Genomic DNA, 26,345 nt, shown 5'->3' with positions numbered 1-26,345 from the left:
ATTACTTCAGGTAGTTCTCAAGAGCGTTTTGAGATCTCGCACGATACGCCCACGTGCAGAAGCTCACACGCATTCGCACACACAGGTGCCCGGCAGCAGAGCACGGCTGTCGCTGGAATCCGTACGGCTCGGGGAAAGGGAGGCGCTCGGAGGCTGAGCAGTGCCTCCGTCCCGGGCTGCTTGCTCCCCACAGCTCCCACCTGCTCTCCACAGCGTCACTTTTTGCTCTGTGCCTCTTTCTGCCACCTGATAAACTGGGGTAATGTCCAGTCTGTGCTCTGGCAAGGATGGCTATGCTAAAAATATTTACAGCGAGTAAGAGGAAGCATAGAAATAGGCGAGGCAGATATGGGACGTATTACCGTAAGGTTACTAACAATAAGCTAGGACCAGATTTTTCTGCATATTCACACAAACATCACTAGAGACTTACAAAAAGGCCATGATGCACTTAACCTTAATTTTGTACCCTTCCCCTAACAAAGCTGGGGTGGTTCAAGGCAAGAGGGGAAGGGAACAAATCAATAAAAGGATATAGCAAAATTGTTTCTTTTGTGACAAGCGTGGCAGGGAGTGGGAAAGAGGGTAGAAATTGTCCTGGCCTGGAGCACCCAGCAAAGGCATTAAAGGTGTTACAGGCATTGCCTGCAGTGTTCTTGCGATAAAAGCAGAGAATACATTTTGTGTTTGTCACATTTTTGGGATTTTGAAAGAACCTCTGTGAGGCACCAGCTAAAGTCCTGCTTCGGAATAATGATGAAAAATGAGGAGTGTTTAACTGAACCCCACTGAAACCCTCCGGAGGGGTCTCCACACAGCCCTGCTCCAGCCCTTTGTGTCTTGAAGGAAGATACAGAGGGGGCAGAGGAGGGGAGGTCAGATGTGAACTGCCTCCCCGCTGGCCAGCAAACTGCCACCCAACTCAGGCAGCACAGTCAAGGGAGGAAAAAAACTGGAGCCCATAATCATTTTATGATTCTAATTTAACTTTTATGAACATGTTTTGAGCTCCCCTAGTCAGACTCTGGTATTGATCTTTTCAGTATTGTTAACTCATAACCAGACCATATTTGAAGACATAAACTTTAAGAGCGATAATAAAGAATAGCCAGACCGCACTGGCTTTATTCTTCTCAGTACAGGGACTGGGAGCTATAAATCCTGCTGGAATCAGTGAAACTATGCAAGTGGAGATTAACTCCTGGCTGTGCCATTTTTTGAGATGTTGGGCACCAGTGACATCAGCCTTCATTACTAGTTCAAAGTGGAATTGTCTTGGGATATAAAGCAATAGGAGAATAAGAAGCTAAACAAGGGAAAAGCGAGCTCTGACTTCTGTCCGCACGCTTTTGAGAGACGGGCCAAATTGCAGCATTTTGACCTGTTTCTGGACCAGCTGCAAATTCTCCACAAATTACTCATTGCTTAGATTCAGGTTCTTCCTTCGAACTCCATTCAAGATTTGAGCTAAGCAAGAGCATTTATATCTTGCAAATGGTGTTATTCTTTAGTGAACAAGCTGACCCTGAGCCACTAGCACAGGGTGATGGATATCCTGGCTTTGCTGTATTGCATGTCTGCTCTGTGTTTCAGGTCAGGGAGGCTCATATAGCTTGCTCCATGCTTCTGACTGATGGATAACATGAAAAGCCTAAATAACAATGTTAATGGACTTTTTCCTCTCCATGGTAACAATAAAAGAAGGAGAGTTTTACAGGCTCTGGCTGCTTCTGGGGAAAAAAAAAAAAAAAAAAAAAAACACAAACAACAAAATATGTGACAGGTTTTCTTTGTTAAATGGATGCTGATCTAATGAAGGGAGGGCAGGTGTGGTGAGGGGTTCTGCTTTCTGCCCCGTGCATGCACGATGTGAAAGGTGTTCTCAGATTGAGTAGCAAGCTGAAAAATCCTGAGGCAAAACTCACTCAGTTTCTCTGAGGTGTAACCTGGTATTTGAATTTACAATGCTGGCTGGTAAACTGTGAAGTGTGAATCTCCATCTGCTTGCAGATGGACTTAGTGGCTCTTGTGCAGACCTTACCCAGCCCCTTGCAGCTGGGAGTTGCACCCAAAAGGTGATGGCAAATTCTCAGTGACCCCTTTTGTCAAAAATGATCCACAGCTCTCAGTTTTCAGTTCTGAACAATGCCCTGAAACAGGTGAGTTGTTTTAACTTTTGTTACAAACACTTGAAATAGCACAACTCACTTCCCACTGCATTATCTCAAATCCCCTTGACACCCTTCGTCTCCCCAAGCTTGTCAAGGTTGGAACACATCCCACAGGCCCTAATTCTGCATTTTCCATGACTCACACCACCCAGCATCTCCACGCTACCTCATGCCAGCTGGAATTGAAAGACAAAGGGGATCTTCAAAAAAAAAAATAAAAGCCTGTGCGGTACATCCTTTCAACAGCTTGGAGGGAGCTCAGAGAAGAGCCACTGGAATAATTAGGGAACTTGAGGCAGTGACTTTTGAGGAAAGATTAACATTGTTAAAAATAGTCCATATGGGTAACTAATGAATAGCAGGGTCTGTGATAAAAGTCTCTGTGTATCTAAGGGTATAAATAATCAAGGATGGAATTAAATTATGTAGAGTGCACAAAGGGCAACTACAGGAGTGCACTACTTGGAGTAGTGGCGTTAAACAAGGTAAGTATGAGAAGCAAAATGGGGACACCTCCTCCCTCCCTATGACTGAACTCTGCTTAACTAGGGCTTGAATTAAAGCCTACTGCAGCCACTGGAAATTTCCCTCCAGCACAGTAGTACCCACTGCAAGAAGGTGCCAACCATAATCTAGAATTACCTTTTCTGAGTTTTTTTAGAGGCACATGTAATCCAGGACATTAGACTGGAAATCCCTCTTTTTCCCCTCAGTGGCCTATCTGCCCTGCAAAAATGATGATGTATGGAAGGAGCCAGATCCTGCTCTCTATCCAGAGGCAGCAGCTCATGGCAGCTGGCAGGGTTACAGCCAGAAGGGATCATTTTTGTTGTTTAGTCTGACACGTGGTCTTTGTGTTTTGCATCTGCTTCATCAGGTAAGGCAGGTACATATCACTGAACAGAACAAACATTGTATTCTTTGCTAGTCCTTTCTCTGTGTGACCTTAGAGTTACTGTGGCGTCAGCACAAAAGCACGATTATGAGCTCTACGTTTGTCTAAGGGAGAGAGATTTGCTTTTCCATTCTGCACTTATTTCTCCCCATCCCTTAGGCACCCCGTCTCTCTAGAGCTCATCTACACATCTCCATGCCAGGCAATTGCCTTCCCTCTTGCACTGAGATCCATTCTGTAGCTTTCTTACACTGTTGGGGTATTACCAGACAAAGACTATGTATATATGTTAAGAAAATCGTAGTATGCTTTTCTACTCTCTTTCCAGGGTAGGAGCCTACATGCCTAAGAAAACACTGTAGCTATGCTTTATTTTGGCTTTCTAAGTTTTTAACTGTCAGTGCTCATGATAAACTAAGGATACATACTCCTATTTTCTATGAAAAGCTGTTTGAAAAGCCATATCCAGGGTAATAAATGGTTCATTGTTAGACTAGCAGGGTATGTCTCATGGAGAATTGACGTGGTGCCTCTCAGTTCTGGTGCTGCTCAATATTTTCATTAATAGCCAGAATGATAAAATAGAAAATAAACTTATTAAATTTAGTCACAGTGCTCTGTTCAGAGCAACTAATAACACACTGGAGGACAAGCTTAAAATTCAGCACAGAAGAGTTGAGCAGGGACGGTCAACAAGATAAATACAGAATGGCAACAGCTGGTTAAATAACTGTGTAAAAGGAGACCTATAGTTACTACTAGGCTGAAAAAGAGTAAAAAATGTCTCACCGCTGAGAAAGGGGCAAAACGTGCTGGGATATATACACAACAGTAAGGCCTGCAAGATGCCTGGGTCAGCCTTTCGTTGGCTTTGAGCTGGTGCGGGCACAGCTGGAGGACTGCAGCCTGCTGCAGCACCGCGGGGCAGCGGTGAGATGCTGGTGGGGAACAGTGAAACAACATCCAGGTTTTGGAGAACTGCAAAGAACCAGAGCAGGAAACAGGGCCACGTGACTCACGGAAGACAAGAAGGAAAGGAGGGGAAGAGAAAGAAAAACCTACTGTCACGCATAAAGACTGCAGCAAAGAAAGGAATAGTCTCAGTCTGGTGCAGAAGGGACAAGAAGTAACAAATTAAATTGCACCAGGACCAGATACTAGGGTAGACCAAGTGATAAGACTGGTGAAGCACTGAAATAAACTGCGTGACAAGATTGCAGCACCCAGCATGGCCAGTGTTTAAGAACTGGCTACACAAACATCTATAGAGCACTATATAACATGGTCAACCCCACCCTGAAGTAGGCAGATGAGCTGTGCTGTCCCTTCGGGGTCCTCTGTTCAGACATCCATCCCCTCCCATGTCACTTAAGCTACTAGTGCTCATCATCATTACACCTTTGGCAACCTGTGTAACTCCGGTAGTAACCTTCACCTGTGCTTGAGACCTATGTGCTGACTCCTTTTCAGTTTATAAAGAGGTGACATTGGATCCAGTCAGGAATTTTCGGGATGCTATTTTGTTTTATTTGCACTGAGCCCATATTTATTTTATTTCATCTGACAGCTGTTTTAGACCATTTCACTCTCTGCTGGAAGCATAAGGTCTGAAATGTGGATTGTAAATAGCCAGGCAAACTGCACATTTAAGTCTAATTTTATGTGTAGCATCTTTTATTAATGTTGCAACATTTATTGTGTATTTTAAGTCATCATTGATTTTTATTAAAAGAAGATACTTTTATTGTATGTGCATGCTGCCAGCAAAATAAAATATTATGGTTTTCCCCCCTCAGTATGAATTCTCATTAATCTTCTCTAAGTGCACAAGTAAGAAAGAAGCCAACTCTCTCAGTCCAAGGCAGCATCAGTGCCGAAGCTCTTTGACTGAGACATCATCATTTATTCATTCCACTGGGGTGCAGAAGGGCTGCTTAATCGCATAAACAAACATGTGTAAGGTGGGGGCTGAGGAAACAAAACACTCCCCTGTGACTTATTACATCTGGGACTGATTAGCTCTGTTATTATATAATTAAGATCCAGGGGAGAGGCATAAAATACCCAGCAAGGACAAGGAAAGCTTTCTGAGGTACATGCAGGCAGCTGAGAGGGGTGGGTCAGGCCAGGCACAGGAAAGCAACAGTGCATTCTGCACTTGGTCTCCAGGTGTTCCCTTAGGTCAAGCTCGGTTGGGTTTTATTGGTGATACGAAGGATGTCCAGCAGTATAGCAGTGCATGCTGAAGAGATCTCGGACCCCCGAGAAGCCTCATTCAGAGTTTTGTTACCTAGCATACATAAATGAATAATGGGTACGATGATTTTTGTTTGATTTTCAGCTAGATCAGGTAACATGGTTTTGTGTTAATTGAAAGCTTGAGTCCGACCTTGCATTAACGGGGTAGCAGGCTATAAGGACATGATTGCTCACTAGACTGGGATGCAGGTAAACTAGATCCCAGACCGGTTTGGTTCTGGGCGCTTTGATAGGACACTTGCAAGCATTGCTTATAATAGTAACGAAGCCATGACAGCAGGGTGAATGCAAACATGGTACAAATATAAACAAATAAATGCTATAACAACCGAACATGGGGTATGATAATGTATACAATTAAGGAAACAAATACATAAAGTAGATACATGGTATATAAAACAGCATATGTAAGGCTAGAGGTCTCCAAAGCTCTTCTCCCCAAGATAATGGCTTCAACACTGGGGGACCATGTTGCCATGACACACCAAGAAGTTGGTGAGCACATGAACGGAAGAACTGCCTGCTGGCAGATTTTGTGTGTTGCAGCATTACTTTGATTTTAATGATAAAGAGGGCTCATTTACCTCCAGTTCATCTTTTACCATGCAGGCGTGCAAAAACTCAAGTGCTAGTTTCAGGTACCTGTTCGGACAGGTGAGCCTGCATAGGGAGGCCACATGGCCCAGTTCCATCCAACCATTTGTGGTCACAAGCACCTCTGTAAGCATCACCTCACCACAATGGTGTCTGCTGAAGGTGCTGGCAGTACCAGGATGAGTCTGCTTGTGTGGGCCTAGTTGGGAACACCAGGCCTATGAGAAAAATACCTCCATTTCCCTCCCAGAAAAATCTCCTCCAAAAGTGGCTCATTCCTGAGCTTACCTTCATCCCAGCACTTAGGGATCATCCGTCATGGAGCAGAGATGCTGGTCCAGATGCTGTCAAACACTCCACAGAAGCAGAGTCCACCCTCCCTGAGGACTTTAAAGCTCCATGGCTTTTCAGTCTTTTTCTACTCATCACAATTAAGGCCCTGTAATCAGCTGCATTGACACTGCAATCAGCCCCAGCAATCAGCCTCCTGCCTCTGAGGCTGATGAATGGCAGGAAGGTGCCACAGAGTAAAGAGGCCAATTGACCACTTTGTAAAAAAAACAACAACAAAAAGAGGAGAAGGTGGAAGTGCATTTCTGCCCCCAGATTTGGGAGGCCCAGGAGGGAGTCTGGTACCTTTCTGAAAGGCCAAAGCTAGTCTGAATTTGCCAGTTGTTTTGTATTTGTTAATAAATGTCCATGTGGTCATCCAAGAGACTGATCTGATCTAACTCTCCCTGAGCCTCAAATCAGGGGGAACTGGTGCATGGGCTGGTCTGGGATGATAAGTACACATTGATATCAAAATTACTATCAGAACTATCTCTCAATCCAACACTTGTTAGATGAACCATTCCAAGCACTCAGTTAATGGACAACCCTTCCTTTCTCTCTGGTAGTTTAGGTTTGACAAGGTAAAAAGAAATCTAGGATTGCTGAGCTCCTGTTAAATATTTATTATGTGTATTTTCACGGTCCTTAAAGTCTAAGATGTGAACTAGGTTCCTGCTTTGTATCAAAAGGAGAAAACAGTCGTACAACGAAGGCATTTTGCATATTAATCACAGCTTCTCCAAGTTGCTCTTCATTTTACCCACTTTTAACACACCTTTTAAATCACTGCTGGTGATTTCTTTGCCCAGGGCTCCACAACGGAGGCAGATGGGAGATGGCTGAGAGACAGAGGGGCTATGCTTCTGTTGTATTTCATCCAGATCATGGCTGGAAATTGGCAGCGTTCCTGCCTGAGAAATCATCTCCACCTAGGAAATCACCTTTGAAAAGGAAAGATTTGTTCTTGTGTTTCAGACGCATCACTCTGTTTATTGACCCATTAATTATTGATCTGTGTCTTTTGATGGTCCAGGCAGAGCAGCATACTGGGAATGATGATTCCAGTTGACTCTTGTGAGATAGAAATAGAAGAACTGTTCGGCCCAGTCACTGTAGCAAGGTTATAATGTAAAGCACTGAGCAATTAGCTGGGAGATTTACCTCCCTGTCTTAAAAGCATTTTTATTACTTAATCAATCACCAGCAATTTATAAACAACGCTGAAGTTTTACATGGAGCCATAAATCTGTCTTATTTGCTTCCATGATAAAGCAGGAAAAACAGACCCAAAGTTTCAAAAGACATTTGATCAATTAAAAACAAAAAACAAAAAACAAAAAACAACACAACAAAGCAGAACTACCTCAAAAGAAGATAAATAATTTTTTCAAAGGGAGGAAAGACTTTAGCTGGAGGAAAAAAAGTCCATGTATCTGTCTATTTGCTAGTCTATAACATCATCCATAACAGTGGCTTGAAGTAGTAGCATTGTAAAGTGAAAATGTGAGTCGTTTGGGGCAGGGACTTTGTTTGTCTGTGCATGCCTTCCTCAAGCTGGATTGCAGCCACTGAATGCCAGCACTGTGTAATTGCAAAATAAAAATATTAAGAATGCTGAGTCGGCAACAGCATGTGTGCTCCAGATACCCTTTTTGCTTGTAGAGCTTCTGGCTCAGTGCCAGGACAGGATGGCATTAAGAACCTGTTAGGTAAAGATACGATCCTTGCTGCCTCCAAGAGAGCTTCCCCAAGCCACAGGAGTGCCTAGACCCTCTTCATTTTGTCTTTTGATTTGCCTCGTCGTTAGAAGGAGGTTACTGGAAATAGTTCACTGGCAGGATTTCTGCATACCAGAAGCAGCTGCCCATGTGGTGTAACACAGAGATACACAAAGGCACACAAAGATGCCCCGATCTGAATCCTTCCTCAGCCACCGAGGCCAGGAGGCTGTTTTGCATCCCTACCCCACCGCTCTCCCAGCATATACTGGTTGGACCAGTTAGATTTCCATACCGGGCCGTTGGGATAGTTACCTTGATATAGATGGAATCAGCATGAGCTGGCTGAGTGCATTTTAGTTGGTTTGGCAGCAATCCCAGCTCCGCCAGTCCCTCTACCTCTGACATTCAGCGTCTTGGCAATACTGCTGACTTCTGCGAAACCGGGGCACCGATACAGACATGAAAGTCCTGCTTTGGAGAGAACTACTGGAGAGGTCTGTACAGCACTGCATGCGAGAGCTAGACTGGAGGCTGAATTCACCTCGATTTATGGTTATTTAATTGTTCCAGCATTAGCTTTTTTCTGGGTTTGACTGCTCTGATCTTACAACTCCCAGTCCTGATTCTTCTGCCATTTCCCACCCCACCTGTCAGCTCATGATTTACACCTTCCCAGAGCAGCAACGTACTGATTTTGATTCAGAACAGTGCTACATCTGTATGTCCCCTCTATTAACCAAGATGCAAATTGATGGAAAAGCAACTGGCTTTCTGAGAGGGTGATCTTAGGGGACTAAATGGAGCAGATGCTCTTGTGTTTGCACGGCATTGTGAGTCCAAGGCAGGTTCACCTTAGAGAACAGGAGGAGCTTCACCCAACCCCACTCCACCACATCTGTGACTGAGGAGATACGGCAATCTGTGCTGCTCCACATCCCAGGACAGCTGCGCCCCACCATGGGGAACAACACCCTTCCTCTTCCTCAGGGCAATGACAGAACCCTGAAATGCCCTAAAACTTCAGACAGGCATTTCTGCCCTATTCTCCTTGCAGGAGCACCCTTGTACCGCCACCCACCTCAAACCCCAAGCTCAGACCTCGCCTGGGCAGCTGAAGACAACATGAGCCAGCTCAGGGAAACACTTTGGACGTTATAGCTTTTCTCATAGTCTGCCCCATGTTTCAGGTTCATCTGTCTAGGAGGCAGCAGCAATCCTTTATAACTCCATGGTGACAGGAAGGAAAAATTGCCTAGATTAATAGACCTGTTCCCAAGGTATTCCCAGCCAAGGTTTCCCCTCGCTGAGGCAGGCAGGAGTCTCCTGTGCCGGACGGGCGCTTTGCAATCGCAGCATTTGCTCCACCTGCAGCGGGACCGCCGGGTGAAAGCAGGGTGGGCTGCGTGGGGGCGTCCCACGTGGGTCTTGAGTTTCAAAAGCTAATAAGAACAAATATGTCATCACATAGTTCAGTGATCTCACAGCTCTGAGTGTTTTTGACAAATAGGTGCTTCCTGGTTTCAATTCGTACACTTTTATAGCAGGTAATGAAAGTCAGATGCTCGCTGGTTCTGCGCTGAGGTCTTGCATAGCTGAAGCACAGCTTTTGGCCAGAGTGGTGTGAAAATTTTCAGTCAGAAACTGTCACCTCTGCACCTCTGGGTTACAGATTCCTGCCCCATCCTGACATTGAAGAACATATTTAACCCAAGAAGTGTATGTCATAAAACTATTATAAAATATTTAAAAATTAACGCAGGAGGAAATGTTGACCCATCTGATCCTTTCCACCATAACAGCCACAAATAATAGATTCACGTAATTCCTTACAGTATATATAGCATGGATTTATCGTTGGATGATTTAGTGTCCCAGCCCACCACACCTGCACAAAATAAATACCTCTAACTGGTACTGAAAATGCTGGATAGGTTTCATTGCATCCTGGCACTTATTGTCAACATTATTTATTATTGATCAAGCACTGACAAATGCATTCAGTGTTTTACAAACATGAGAAGATAAAGACCTTTCCCCATTAAATATACACATAATGTTGAACTCTGAAGGGCACCAAGAATCCCATTAAAGTCAGTAGTATCCATTTATCTTCTCACGTGAGTGCCCATAGGCAAACCAATTCAGACACATGTAATTCTCCTGATGAAGGCCAATTAAAATGTGCTGTGAATGATACTGTCCTCAAAACTGTGCTCAGTCACAGCCTTTTCTTCTGTGAGGACGTGTTAGGATTTAACATGGAGAGGCAGGGAGAAGCAGGCAATGTGCAGCAACATCCATGTTCTGATAAATACTCTGGAAGACAAAGCAATGAGTCAAGATGGCAGGACCTCAGTATCTAAGCCATCTCAATAATACTCTTTATTTCTTCAAAGAGCTCTGGCTGCTCACACCAAAGAAAGAAATAAATTGATATTTTTTCCCTAGACTCTGAAAATCTTCTGACCTATTCCTGCTCCAGAGCACAGAGCACAGATGGGTCCGCAGCAGCTGTGGGAGAAGGTTTCCTTCCAAGATTGTTCCAAATAAATACCAACTAACTAGGAATTCTGTCAGTAGCTAACTGTCCTGGTTTCAGCTAGGACAGAGTTAATATTCTTTTAGCAGCTGGTGCATGCCTGTGTTTTGGATTTGGTGTGAGAACAGTGTTGATAACACACTGATGGGTTTAGTTGCTGCTGGAAAGACTTTTCAGTTTCTCAGGCCCTGCCAGTGAGCAGGCTGGGGGGCACAAGGAGCTGGGAGGGGACACAGCCGGGACAGCTGACCCCGACTGACCCAAGGGACATCCCATGCCCTACGCCGTCATGCTTGGTATATAAAGCTGGGGGAAGAAGAAGGACGGAGGGCGATGCTTGGAGTGACGGCATTTGTCTTCCCAAGTACCTGTTGTGTGTGCTGCAGCCGGCGTTGCTGGAGGTGGGCTGAGCACCTGCCTGCCCATGGGGAGTGGGGAATGAATTCCTGGCTTTGCTTTGCTTGCGTGTGCAGCTTTTGCTTTACCTGTTAAAGTGTCTTTATCTCATTGTGTCAGTTTTCTCACTTTCACTCCTCTGATTCTCTCCCCCACCCCACCAGGGAGGAGTGAGCAGGCAGCTGTGTGGTGCTTAGCTGCCTACTGGGGTTACACCGCAGCACCAACATGGACTATTTAGTTTCTTTATAATGTTGAGCTGTTGATTATCTGAAAGCAGACTTCATAGTGAGAGTCACAAGGCATATTCAAATATGTGCTAAAAATGCTGCGAGAGTAAACTATTACGGTACCTCAGCATTTGTGAGTCCAACTCTTCTGCAGACTGAAAATGAACTTTACTTCGCTGAGTATACCACAAAACCCAGAAAGATTTTAAGTGAATTTCAGTGAATTTCAATGAATTTCATAAACTTCTTTGAATTAGCCAGTCTGTTCCATACATCACTACTGCAAAGACTGGCTGGATCAGCAGAGGTTTCGGGGTGAATTTTACAATAGTGTGCTGCTTGCAGATGCACAGATCTTCGAGACCTCTTCAGCTTGCAGGTCTTGCATTTTACTTCTGCAGATGTTTAAAACTGCATGAAGGATCTAATAAGAAATATTCCATTTATTTATGTGCACCTACACTTCAACACTTCATGAGCTACTGAAATCAGGCTGTGTGGCAGGTTTTGTTTCCACTTTTTTAATAGTATAAATGATAGCTTGTACTCTGCCCTGTTTCCTGCTCCAGACTGGCCTCAGCAGCTATGCACAACCACCCAGAGTCTTTCAAATGCTGAAATTTAGATACATTTACTTCCCATCCCACTTCTGCCATTCTTCTGAGTTGCAGGCAATTGATTAATACAATAAGCCTCATCAACTACAAACGCAGTACAGCAGTTATTGAGCTAATCTATCTTATTTCTAAGCAGTTTTTATCAAGTAATTATTGCAATCATTTTAACAGACAAAAAATTTTAAAGTACTAAGAGCTTGCTTCTCCACTCAAGCCAGAAATTAGCAAAAGAGCTTTTCTCTTGTTTATTTAAGCACCAGAAGCAGTATTGGATTTTCAAAAGAAAAAGAGCACAGCACAAGTTTTACAGCTTCTGAGCAAGGATTAGCTTTAAACTGTGGAAGAACATGACTAAAATAAGGGGTAGTCAGAACAGCAGTTGCTGTACCTATGATGGGATATTTAATCTCCAACTTGTAAGGAGCAAATATGAACAGTGGATTTTGTTCTGAACTGTTGCGAACAAAAACAGAGGGTGTTTTTTAAGAGTGAGGATGAAAACCAATGCTGTGGCAACTATTATCATAGAATTATCTATGTTGGAAAAGACGTTTAAAGTCAAGTTCAACTGTTAACCTAACCCTGCCAAGGCCACCACTAATCCATGTCCTGAAGCAGCACATCTACACATCTTTTAAACACCTCCAGGGATGGTGACTCCAGCACCTCCCTGGGTAGCCTGTTCCTGTGCCTGACCACCCTTTCAGTCAAGAAATTTTTCCTAATCCCCAATCTAAGCCTCCCCCGGCACAACCTGAGGCCATTTCTTCTTGTCTTATCACTTGTGACCTGGGAGAAGAGACCGACCCCCCTCGCTGCAGCCCCTTGCAGCAGCTGTGGGGAGCGATAAGGTCCCCCCTGAGCCCCCTCCTCTCCAGGCTGACCCCCTCCAGCCCCCCCAGCCGCTCCCCATGGTTCTTGTGCCCCAGCCCCTTCCCCAGCCCCTGCCCGGCTCTGGACACGCTGCAGCCCCTCAGTGTCCCCCCTGCAGTGAGGGCCCAGCGCTGACCCCAGGATTCGAGGGGCGGCCGCACCAGTGCCCAGCGCAGGGGGGTGATGGCTGCCCTGGACCTTTTCCCTGATGAATATAACTCCAACAGCTCCTTGGATTGTATCTTAATGCCCAACCTGCAGTTTATCACTGAGCTAGGGTCAATGATGTAAGGAAAGGAATGAATCACCGTGGTTGCCTTTCTAAATTCTTTACTTGTCAGGCCATTTTTCTTACAATGTTCATATGATGCTAAACAGTAGATGGTAGAAAAACGGGAAAAACAAACTCACAAGTGAATGAATGTTGCTCTTATTCAGCAGGATCCTCTGCAAAACATATTTTTATTCTTTGGAACACAGTTTTATTTATTTGATATGTTAAAATAACCTATGTGAAACATTCAGTTTTGACATTCTTCACTTTCCCTTTTTTCCTCAGTTTTCTTCTCTGACCTATTTTCCCTTATGTTTCTTTTTTTCCCTGTTTATCACAGAAAAGGAGGCTCGAAACAGAAATAAACAATACATTTTTAAAGACTTATTTAACCCAAATATTCACATCTAGAAGAAAGAAAAGGTAGTCAGGTTCAATAGATACTGTCAATAACAAATCCCCTAGTTCTCTGGGAAGTGATTAACCACTGATTGAAAATAAGGTGGACCTTTTGGTAACTGTCTTGCTACTTCTGCCCTTAGGTCAAACACAGCAGAAACCTGCACATCTGTGGAAAGGTCTCTGGGGACAATCAGTTTAGCTTCCAAAACTGGTCTCCTTAATATAGATTTGTCAAATGCTGTAAAATACTGCCTGAAACCTTTCTGTGCAGCATTACCTTGCAGAGCTCAGTACTGCCACGGACTGAAGAACCTCTCTGCTGTTTCTAACTCTCTGATTCTGTGATCTGCAAAGAGAGTTCGAGCTTTTGTGACTTTAAAAGTCTCTGGGCTGTACTTTCTGGGGGTAGTGGGGTTGCAGGAAGGCATGAATGATGTGGCTGGGCATTGCTCCTCCAACCTCAGCCCACAGAGCATCATCAACCAGCCAGGACAGAAGTTTGTCATCACACCCTTCCCAAAAACTGCTCTGCAAAGATTTGGGCAAATACCTTCAAAAATGGATCCCCAGTCTGGTCTTCAGTCGACTTAATCTCCCTCTTTTTCACTGCTAGGCTCTTCCCAGCTGTCTGGACAAGGGCAGAGAGCAAAGGAAAGGAAACAGACTCTGTGTTGTGAACAGCAGAAATATTCCACTGCTTGCTGCCCTCCCTGACACCTGCTCTCTTGGATGTATGTTTTACCCTGTATATCATCTCTAAATGGGAAACGGACAGGCATAGTTGTGCACACACACTTCTGCCTTTTGATGCCTCTTGCACCTGTAGAAATCGCGCCTTTTATGCCCAGATAGCCAATGGATCAGTGAGATCCTGGGTAAGCACATGTCACGCTCATAAATTAGGTGCCAGCAGCTTTGGAAAACGGCCCTTGGCATCTCATAGCATGTTCCCTTCCACACCATTACTGCAAAGCTGTGATGGCGTTCACTGGGGTGAGAAACACTTCTAGGGACTCTGTCAGCCAGCAAAAAATGCACTTTGCTGTACCTTGCATAAAAATATGATCTTTTTGTGCACAGGAACTTGCTATGCCAACTTTGGCAGGAGTGCTTTCTTCCCCTTGCACCCTGCTAGACTCTCTCCTGCTTCCAGAGCAGGAGCTGTGATGTTCCCTGGGGAAGTTCCTGACACCTGGAAGGATCAGGCTTATCTCTCCCTGCCTTATCAGCTCTCCACTTCTTTTCAACATTCATTTTAAAATTAATGTCTCCTGTTCTCCTCGCATCTACCTCTTAATTTGGCTCATACTCTGCTATGAGTTTTCTGGCTGAAATTTATTCACCAGACAATGTCTTTATGACTGCTTGGCCTCATTTCATTCTAAAAAAGAAATACTTTGCAATCCAGTTTCTATAGAAGCCTCCTAACAAAATTACTTTTTGTTGTATGTTATGGAGAAAATCTGCAAAACTCTTACACTGCTGCATGCAGGACGTTAATTCCAGCTCATGAACATGTTTCTCTGAAGTCCTGCAGCTCTGTAAGTGGAATAACTTTGATGACTAAACTGCTAAATCAACACTTGTCTCATTCTCTTTAAAAAAATAATTAAATCAACCCTCATTCACCTGCCACTGAAACAAACAGAAAACAGACAAATTAAGACCCCTTGTTGTGACTTAACATTCTCAGCAGTTACTGAATCCTGTCATCATTATTTTTTTCTCTTCTGTGAATAGTTTTACATTCGCATTTTATGGCAGAAGCAATAGAGGTAGAATTTCCATTTTCTTCCTACTTTCATGTGTTTCTGCTGCTTAAAAAGATTTCAGAAACCAGAGAAATGGATGGATTAGCATTGAGAATGGACAGAGGTGCCAAGTAAAGCTGTGTCACCACGTCGCCCCAGCCTGCACAAATGGAATAGCACTGCTATCTGGTGGCTGCTCCATGACTCATGGAAAATGCCTTGGCTGTCTCAGGCATCTGTTTGGAGGTATACATAGCACAGAAGTTTGCAACACAGTTGATCCAACGAAGAAGCCAAGGATTAGCCAGGCTGCTGAGCTTAAACTCACTTTGACTGACAGGAAAAAAAAAAAAAAAAAGGGCAGAAAAAAGGCAAAGACCGCAGTTGGGAGGGGTGTAATGGGAACAATATATTTGCCAGATTGCTGAGGGACAGGCAGAGGTTTGCAAAAAATGGTTTTCATCATGACAGTTTTTTGATTGTCATCACATTTCATTCTGCAAAAAAATGAAATAGATAATTTCAGTATGTCTCACTCGTAATAGTCTCAGAATTGAAAGCTGTCATGTTGTGGCTCAAAACATGCTTTTGAAAAGAAAATGGATGTTTCTTTTGTCAAAAAATATTGTTTTAAAGAGCTGACATCTGAACTGAATGTTTCAGTCGTGTTAAAATGGTACACTTTGACCCAAGATCAATGGGAATGTGGGATGTGGAGAGGGTTCATTTGATACAGTATTTCCAGTCTTTTCAGTCCTATCTTAGTCTGGTGGCAAAATCAGATTTGAGTAATATATTTTCAAGAGCACCAGGATCCCGGCCATATTTTGTCAAGAAAGTAATTTGGAAGAAAGAAAAAAGTTCAGTTGGAAACAATGCAGACCATTACTGCAATTTAGGTTTTGGCCGTACAAAGATGAGCCAGCCATGGGGTCTGGATCCAGAGGGATGCCCAGGAGCAGGGCTTCTGCCAGTAAAAAAGCCTGTGTCCAGCAAAGACCATCCACCCAGGCTGAGAATTCTGTATTGATGAGCCAAAGATGTGTCACAAAGAGGTCTGGACCAGCGAGCTGCAGATGTTAATTACAGCAGACCCTTAACTCATCTTGTGTTTGACCGTCAGAATAAACATCGGTATTGACGGAGGCGAAATGAAGCAGTGAAATCTATTCTGTGAAGATTGCTCGGGGACTTTCAGGCCCACCTCAGGAAGCCTTGCTTTCTCCTTGACAGTTTAAAGACTAGACATGAACAAGTGTGACTGTGACTTGCTGCTCTAAATATAGAATACCACAAATTATCACATGCTGACAGGTTTCAGTTCCATGGATGAGTCTGCCAGCAAGGCCTTGAAAGCATCTCCACTCAGCCGTCCATGAACGGAGCAGATAAGCTCTCCGAATAACACGGTGAAACCAGCAGTTTTCTTCACTATACAGCCCAGCTCATCTCATGCTCTTCCCCAACCCTCTTAGGATAAACTAAGTCCATATGAGCACCCCACTCTTCCTTGCCACAAGATAGATGCTTTTCTCACTGACATAACTTGATGGGGGAGAATTACACCCCTGCATTAGACGGTGCCTCATTTTTCTCTTATAGCAACAGTTATAAATCTGTGCCTGGCACTCTCTCATGTACATAAATCTGGCCCTGGAGACCACCAGCCAATGTATTTTCCTACTTCCCACACAATTAAAGGTGCCAAAGATATTTTTTTCCCCCTCTCAAGTCACACTTCTGACGATTTTACAAAAACAGTATTATGGAGGGAAAGAGCAAGTTGTGAAATGTAACGATGTTGAGATGTTTAGCATCCCGGCATTTCATGCAATTAACCTTCGTAATGCAAATTTATTACAGCTTTGGAAAAAAAACGGTGTTTTGAATAAAAAAAAAATAAAAAAAAAAGACATTCTCAGAAAGTGTTAGAAAAAAAAGCGTTCCAACCATTTTGATGCTAAACTTCAAAATATTAGTTGGGAGGTCTGTAATACAATAATTTGTGTCATCTCTTTAGATACAAGTTTTGACTAGCAACTGGCCGTACCAAACGCCCGCTGGTGTGTGCACAGAGCTAACCCACTGCCTGGGAATGCACAGCAAAAGAGGGCAGCGCCTGCCAGCCCATCCCAGGGGACTGTCACTAAGGTTCAGCAATGAGTAGACACATTTAACCCTCAAAAGCAAGAGAGTTAGTCCTCTTCTCCGCTTTCCCTGCAAATCTGGGTCTAACTGGGATTTCCCCTGAAGCAGCACTAAGTCAGAAGCTGTTAAAAGGGGGCGGGGGGGTGTTTGTATATTTGAAGGACTCGCCAAGCAACAGAGGTGAGCAATGGGGCTGTTTTCATAGCATTGGGGACAGCATCTAGTGGTGGGACCAGTGGGAAAAAAAGGAAGCAGATTTGCAGGTGGATGTAGGGTATGGGGGGAAAGGTGGTGATTAAAAGAAACCACAGCTGTAAAGCCAGCTGTCTGGGCTCAGAAGGACTCTGACCAAACACACAGCAGAAAGGAAAACAGAGCAGGCAAGTGCAGACAGGGTTCATCCTTCTGGGGTGGGTTGGTTTGTATTCTCCTCATAAAGATGCTGCGTTGAAAATGCCTGGAAAACCCTCATCTGTTTTGTTTTATTATCATGTGTCCCTGGAGATGTAACTGCAAACCCCGAGGGAGCAATTCATACCACCAAAGTTAGGCAGCTACCTCAGGCACCAAATTAGGAGTCTTATCACCTGTCCAGATAATCATGGAAAAGAGAAAGGGCACTACAGCTTGCCTAGGATACAAATTACCCTCCAGAAGCGCTTATCTGTCACCACTGGTTTTACGGGGAGCCTAGGGCGATCAGATCTCTGTGGAGTGAATCCCCCTGATCCCTCCGGGGCACAAGGTAGGGCCATGGGAAAGAGCATGCTAAAGCCACCGGAGAGCAGCTGGACCATGGGCTCCATTCCTGTGATGGCAGAGGACCCTCTGCCCACAAAGAGTGCCATAGCAGGGCACCCCCAAAGCTGACTGAGATGTAAGGTATAAGTCTTTGACTTAGCATGACCTGACCTTTTCCAATGTGAAATTATTCAGCCAGCAAACTCCCAACCAGCAGCCTTTCCCTCCAAGTCTCCTACCCAGAACATGGCAAGCCCCAAAGGCCTTTTTTTCTCCTCATTTCATATCATCTGGCAGAATCAGCATTGCAACAGGGAACAGCTTGTTCCCTTGATCCTCTCCCTGCCGATGCCTCATACCCTTTACTTACATGGTTCCATTAATGCCTTGCTTTGAGCACATGAATGCAGGTATTTTGCGAATCTCCTTCACTTCAGGGACCAGGATTACTCCTTATTCAGGATGGAAAAGCATATAAACAGAATATTTAATGGAATGACTGTAAGCGTCAGTTACACCTGAACAAAGAACGGCAAATGGCCTTATAATATGCTTTATACCTGCTTCTTCTCTTAGATTGCACTGCAAGCTATTTACAATTCACAATCCACATACCCCTGCATCTGAAATGCCTTTCTCACTGACTCCCTGATTAAGTGACAGAGTCTAATCTCAGCACAGCCTCCAAAGTTGCAGCAAACACAAATCTTCCCAGAGATAACCAAAATAGCTGGTTTATTTATTTTCATTCTTTTGCAACTGGTTATTTGCATATTAGAGTGGTTATTGGGGGGGGGGAAGAAAAGTCATGGATGCAAATTTGACATTCAGATGTCAGCTCCTCCATAAATAAGGTCAACAGTGATGAGGACACTTGCTAGTCTCCAATTATAGGTCTCTTAATGCGTAAATAACGCTAATGCATGGCACCTGCTATCAGAGCACAACTCATAAAGAAGATGTTAATCAAAGCCAACCCAGCTGAAATTTGCCCCTCTTGCTGTTTCCTGGCTGTTTGGCTCAGAGGGGATTTAGCAGTTGACCTGAAAGCAGCTTGAATCACTCAGCGTGCATAGCTGGGTTCTGCCCAGTCCTCCTGGATCAAAATGTGTCCCATGTCACCTTTTCCCTGTCCCGGGCACCCTTCCCAGCCCAGAGCAAAGAGTGGCCTAATTTTACAAACCAGGGTGAACCCAGCTCAGGTTCCAGCCCAAGCGCTGCCACCTGCAACTCAATCCCGGTGGAAAGAGGATCTTGGCCCTTTCCAAAGAGGACGCTGGCCACCGCCACGAGGACAGGTTCTCTCAGCCCATCTTCAGGAGCTGACAGGTTAGATGACACTTCTCTCAGAGGCTTAGTGCCTTGGAGAGACGGGACTGACAAAGCCATTGCCTGAGCCTGGCAGAAGTGCCAGCGTTTGACCTCTTGCTATATTTTCTCAGGCAAAGAGCTCCCTGCAGGGCTGTATGCTTCCGATTGCGCAGCACTTAAAGCTGGAGCTAATTGGTGACCCCTTTTTATCACCTCTCAGGTATCATCTGGATAAACTGGCTCTATCACTCTACAGCCCCAGAAATGTGAGGAGGGTAACGGGCTGAAGATGAGAGCCCAGGGCTGGCTGCCAAATGTTTCTGGGGCTTGTTCTGTGGGCATCTCGGTTCCTCACTAATACTTTTATCCCCTCCTCATAAATCTGTTTGCATCAGGTTGATATTTCTTGCTTTTTTTAGAGCAGTGCCATGGCAGCTGTCCAAGCTGGAACCCCTGGTGCAACCTTCAAACAGAAAGCGAAAGGCTCTCACGACCAGCGAGGTGATAACAGCACAGGCAGCAACACAGGGGAGATGCTGAACACCTGGGTTGTTTGCCTGGTTTTGTCTGGGCTTTCAGGGGAACCTATTTAAGCTTTTTATGTCTCAGTTTCTCAGGAGCTGCTTGCAGCCATCTTTGTAAAATGCTTAAAAGCTTTCTGGGTGGGAAGTCCACAGCAGCAGCGGCTCACTAATACCAGGGTGCGATAGTTTGTCTTTCTCAGATCAGGGCAATAAAGTGCTGATGCAAAGAGAAAGGCAGCAACAGTTAACACTAGGGAAAAATTGACTTCCATATGGTACAATAACTTCCTTTGGGCTTTCTCCAGCTCTGCCTCAATAATCTCCCTTTTGTTACGCTTTATATGAGTTTCAAATTCCCTGGCTGCAGAGGCTGGCGGAGAACGAGGTGGAGCTGCTCTTCTGAGACAGCTCTTTTGGCTTTCTCCAACCTGGAGACTGGAGGTAAGCTGGAGTTGGGAGCAAAGGCTGTGGAGAGAAATGTGGGCAAACAGCATGCTGCCCACTGCTCTCCAGCCTCCGTGTCCCTCCTTGTAGCAGCGACATGTACCAATAAACCTGGAGTTACCAAAATGCACTCGCTGGGGCTGAAGAGGGAGACCAACAAGTTGGAGGGCAAGGGTCTAGCAAGAAAAGAGGGCAAAAGAAAGGCAGGAGGTACCTGCAGCTGAAACCTGCAGCTGATACACTTGCAAAGCTTTGTTTACAAGCAGCGTGAAAAAAGCTGTGGATTGAAATCTACCTTTGGAGCAGCCTTAAGAGCACAGCACCGCTCTGAAAGCTGGTGGCTCCCAGCACGCAGAGAAGCCTTTCAGCCTCTTCCTGGCCTTGCGAGTAAGGTTTTTATTTACAGTTTCATGTAAGGACAGAGCTGAGGCATGTCTGGATAGGGAAGGAGCAGTCACAGGGAAGGCAGCAATTTTGTCCATTTTTAAGAAGCACCAGTGAGCTGTGAACCCTGGAGCATTCAGCATCTTTGCTTCCCTGGTCATTCTGGATCACTGTGAGGGCTTCCCTCAGCACTCCTGCAAAGTGATCCGCGGAGCTACACCTCCTGCCTGGGAGAGCACCTCTCCTCCACACCCACGAGGCATGTGCAGTGGTCAAGTGAAAACAAGACCAAGCCTTGGGTAAGTGATAAAATCGGTGCAACACCACCAAACCTTGGGTTACTGATGAAGTTAGGGCAAAAGTCTCGGAACTTGTTTTAAAACCTTTTTTTCTTCCAGCCAGCAGATAACCATTAAGACAGATCAAAGATTTCAGTCTCTAAGATATTTCTTCATTACTACATTTAATAAAAAGTATTTAAAATCCTCACACCCAGCAGCCTAAAAACAATAAGGAAGAACAGCTCACACTCAGGCAGCAAAGTCTGGCTCTGGGCTTTGCATATGACCTCAGCCTCTCTTGCCTTTTTCTGGGGTTTTTCTTATTGACTGGAATTCACCAGCATAAAAAGAATTGCTAACAACTTTTGGATCAAAAAGTTACCCCTTTGTATTCAATGCAAATGGGGAAAAGCAGTCATACAATACAAAATGAGCTAATATACCATAATCTACTCATATATTGTAAGACTTGCTTATTGCTCTGGTGATTGATTTATTTTTAGTATGCAAGATGCTGAGCACCGTGTGCCTTCCAACTGCTTGAGCACAATTATTATATTGATTTGATGTGACAGTAGCTCTGTGTTTAAGGTGGTTTATGTTTTTTAATTTGCAATTAAATAAAAGGATGCCTACTCCCCAAGATGGCTGACAGTTGTTTATACCCTGCAGTAGTTGATGAAGCAAACTTTTATTTGGCTTCATAAAACATACTTGTTCTGTCACTCTGAAGCACATTAGTTAGAGTTCTCAGAGTGGTTTCTTACCTAGCAAAAGATAAAACTAAACTCCAATCTATTTTAAAATAGGCCAGGTAACAACATCAGTGTTGCAATGGGACTATAATGAAGTAAGTGAGCTAGCAATATTGTACTATTGATAAAAGTAATAGTGATAATATATTTCTGTAGTGCCTTTCGGCCTGAAGGATCCTGAAGTGTGTTGGGTATTCACTTGTTCCTTTGCTACTTCCTCCCTCCCTCCCTTCCTCTCTTTCATTGTATGTATATTAATATACTTATAGATATATATACTTTATTTAAACCCTCCTTTTCTTCCACTGCTTAGAAAGGAGGAATCTTGACAGCTACTTAAAATCAGGTACTGCACAACAGTTACCGAGCTACAGATGAGACTGCTCCATTGTCCCTGACTCTAAGGGAAGAACCCTCCAGAGGAAGATCCCTATTGTCTCACACAGAAGCAGGCACGTCTTTACGCTCATGCTGCTTGACTGCTTCACAACTATGAGGTGCTGCACAAACAATGGAAAGATAATATTTTCTCTCTGAAAATGTGCACTCTTGCTTTCACTCAGTGAAGGAGCCATAAATGTGAGCTGGGCACATCTGTGGGTCCGTCTCTTCTCTGCAGACCATCCATGATGATGACAGAAGACTTATCTTCCTTACACATGTAATATAACCTCATCTGAAGGTCCCACACTTAAATGTGGAAAATTTTCCCTAGTTGGGACTGCTAAGGAAGAGAGGAGAAGAGGAAAATCATCACTAAGTGCTCCCTTGAACACTTGATTCAATATCTCTTGAAGTTAATAGAAGATTTTCTACTATCTTCAGTGGCTTTGAATTGTTCCCAATTCATTACAAAGGCAATGGATATTTGCCACACCAGATAGTTCAGCCTGGAGGGTCTATCAGCCCTTGCTGCTTTGCTGCCTGCCAAGCTAGAGTTAACTGGAGGACATTTAAAACCAACACGTTTCAAGCATAGATAAGGCTTGGTCTTGCTGACCTACGTCCAGCTGGCCTGAGCCCAGAGCTATAACCTCCAAGTGATTCGATTGCCATCTCTCCATTACCTTCTCCATTCCAGAGATGCCTCCTCACATGAATGTGGCATGCAGAAACACAGAACACCAGGAGGGTCAAATGTTTCCAAATGTTGTATAACACATCTCTCCAGCCTCGGGTGGGCCTCCAAAAATTCCACAGATTCTGGGCTATCCATTCATCAACCTAAATTGAGTTCTCGTGTTTATCGTGCCATATGAAACATGTGTTGATTATCAGATGATGTACTATAGCAAATATACATCAGAATTACTGTGTCACCTTGTGCTTGCTCAGACAGAAAGAGAACAAAAATAATCTATAAATATCAGGTCAGACCCTTAAAATGGATTTGTTTTGACTGCAGCAGTGCCACTTTTACATGAATATTCCAGCAAGCAATTATAATGGGAATGTAGTAGAGGCTAATATTATTGAATGCTCCCCTCAAGGAGACTATTAGACTAGTCATCATGTCATCATTTGCCGTTATTCAGCCCAGGCACCTGACTTCAGGAGTTGGATCCATCAGTTGTAGGAACCACTATGTGCCACATGATCTCAACATCCACCCCAAACAACCGAAGTAATAAATTATGAATATCAAGTACACCAAACACTGTTGATGGCCAACCATTTACAAGCAGCCAACATGCTAAAATGTGCATTCCATTGTCTGATCAATTTATAGGGCAGAGTGGACAATTACATCATGCAGCTACTAAACAGGAGAGGCCGTTATATTTCAGTTTACCAGCTTTAGATAACATAACATAGACCATCATCCTGGTGTAATGCATTGTTGAGACACTGGTGCACAGACCCAAAGCAAGTTTTAGTAGTAGCTGAAGGCACATGTGATGTAGATTTATGAAATACAGTCATATTTCTGGCAAGTTCTGCCATGAGTGAAAGTGAGATTAGCACCAGATTGGCTCCACAAAGGGACGGAGGTGGAGAGAATGCTCTGAACATTTACACAGCAACAGAAACTCTGATTAAAAATGCATTAGTTACTGCATGTCATTTCTGAACTTGCTTCTTGCTTAATCCCAAATCTTCTGGTTTTGTGGGGAGTTTGGAGAGTACATGAAGAATAATTATGTCTGAAACATAGATAACTAGTATTGCAGAGAAAAAGAATTAAAAAAGCTATTTTACTTCCACCATATATAGAGCCTTTATTCCAAAAATCTCTTTGACTCCACGCATAATAGCAGCCTCTCATTTTAACTGCAGGTGATACTTTTAAGTGACAGATTTTTGAGCTATCCATTTTCCAACTCTGTCATGTTGCTCTCAGTTTAAAGCACATTTAAAGAGGCACTTTAAGGTCTGTATAATTTTACAAAACATTTTCAAAAAAGTTCAGCTTGTAAAATAATATACACTTATTATTCCTTTCTTAACAGAAAACAGGTTATCAGAATATCATAATTTGCATATTTGTCAAATTACTTGGAGTACAAAAAAACCCCCAAATTAATGATGAATATAGGAGAACCAGAAGAAACAAGCCAGCCCACATGAACCCAAAGAAATACACTCATCTAGTTACACCACCTTCCCCTGGCTTCAGGGGAACTGTGCTGTCCTACACCAGCTGCAGATGTGGCCACACGTGTTAACTGACACGTGTGACATCTAGAGTGTCATACGAGCCTCAAACAGCTACAGTTTTGACCCAGGATTTTTGAGTTGACAGAAAAACTTAATAGAAATAAGAAAGGTTTTTTAAAGAGAATGATTCATTTCATGTTATGCAGGCATCTGAGAGAGTTATGTGGTGCTTGGATTAATAATGACATGGTCTGTCTCGTGTGAAGAAATGACCTGGCTGAATTGGTCCCAATTCTCTCAGCTCATGAAAACTTTGTGGCAAACCTTGCACAGACAAGGAAAGATTGAACGGCAGAGAATCCGTGGTTGAAGAAATAGATTTCCATCTTGCTTACTTAAAGCTAGGTATTTCCCTTCTGTATAAATGCATGTGGCAGCCTCAGGCCATCCCTGAAATACAAGCACAAGACCTGGCTCCAAAGCTTTCAGCAGATCTCTGCAAACCGCTCCCGGGCACTCTTTCCCATAGAGCTGCTGGCAGGAACTACATAAATGTTCCATAAATACCACAGCGCGGGGTCCTGCCCTCTGCCCGCTTCCTTGCCAGAGAGGAAGGTTTGGTAAATACTCCATAAATTTTTAATGGTATCCTCTAGTCTTCTGGTTGAAGCTGTTCTCTATTCAGCCATAAAACGCACATGCTTTTGGGGTGTGCACAAGAAGGGCACAGCGGGGTTACCCCCAGAGGTCTGGCCGTCCTTACACACGTTGCTGGAGTTGCTGCAGTGGGGACAAGAGGAGGAGAGGGGCACGCAGCAGTATGAGCCTTTCTAGCACGTGGATATTTGTTAAACCGCCACTCATTTAATACAGATGCCAGGCTGTGATAACTGTAGCCTACAGCCAGCTTGAGTTTTGAGCTGACAGCCCTGAGATGAACAGCTATTGGTGCTGCTAGTTTATGTGACTTAATTTTCTCCCTCTTCATTTATGTCTCCTGCTCCCATCTGCCTTCCACCCAGAAAGGAGACGGGTGCTCCACTTCAGTCCAAACTGCGCTGGCTGAAGAGCAGGCAGTAACACTGACAACAGATGCAGCAATGAGTTATTATTATTTCATTTCATTTTCATGTGTCTTTGAGCTGTGAAGATGCTTTCCACCAGATAAAAGGAAAAAGCAAAGGACCCCACTTAATAATTCAGATCCCTGCTCAGTATCATCCCATAAGGATGCTGAGTAGGAATGCTTTTCCCACTGCTTCAAATGATGATACAGAGTTTCCTTTCCAAGGAATCCAGGTCATATACACATCACTGTCTCTGTGCATATGCACATTTTTTACACACCTCAAAAGTACAGTTCTCATCACAGAGCACTAGTCGGTACTCAGGAGGAACAAGAGAAGGATCTGCGGAGGAGGTGAAGTGGCACCAACCTTCAACCAACGTGGACTCGGTTTTAGCCGTGTTTAGTCTGTGTTTACCAAAGGCAACAGGTATGTACATGGTCATAATTCTAAACTGCTCTGCGACACAGGCCAGACTCAGTTGTCCCGGTTCTAGGATTCAGAAAGCCCCTCAAACCCACCGCCTCCCCCCATAAGAGCTGAGGACTACAGCAGGGGCTCCTGTAAACACAGCTCTTTGCACACCACGTGTCCCAGAAGTGCCATCCAAGATCTCATTATCCTCCTGTTCTTCACACATGACTCGGTTTCAGTGCCGAAAGCAGGGCCCAAGACTCAGAGTCTGCTGGGAACAAAGCCACACTGACATGGTTGTGTTCTGCTGCTCAAAACAGCAGACTTCAACTCAGCATCAGTGCAATGTTGCAATTGCACTGTGAGATGTAAGACCACAAACAACATGCGCAGGAAAAATCTTTCCAATCCTGCAGAAAAATGTCCAGAATTACAAATCTGTTCTTATTCCACACTGGGGAGAAAACAAATTCTATTGAAGATATTTGATGCCACAAGAACCCAGGTCCATGTCTGATTCAATGACGGGAACCTCAGGGTTTGCCTGTGCTGTACACTGCTTCTGAAATCAGAAGTAGCATATCCACATCATCATGATTCCCAGACTAATGATTGCTTTTTAA

The 26,345-nt window shown here is 44.1% G+C and overlaps 1 protein-coding gene across 1 annotated transcript in view; it reads right to left on the bottom strand.

Moving 5' to 3' along the window:
- AGBL1 (ATP/GTP binding protein like 1) overlaps nucleotides 1-25,747 on the bottom strand; it is a 332,766-nt gene extending 307,019 nt beyond the window's left edge. Inside the window, exon 1 of the mRNA XM_037393817.1 lies at nucleotides 25,589-25,747. Coding sequence (XP_037249714.1) covers nucleotides 25,589-25,747 — 159 coding nt within the window. The remainder of the gene's footprint in view (nucleotides 1-25,588) is intronic.
- Nucleotides 25,748-26,345: the final 598 nt, after the last annotated feature.

Source organism: Falco rusticolus, chromosome 7 (assembly GCF_015220075.1).
Source record: "Falco rusticolus isolate bFalRus1 chromosome 7, bFalRus1.pri, whole genome shotgun sequence".
Classification (NCBI taxonomy): Eukaryota; Metazoa; Chordata; class Aves; order Falconiformes; family Falconidae; genus Falco; species Falco rusticolus.
This window is presented reverse-complemented; position numbering and strand designations above follow the sequence as displayed.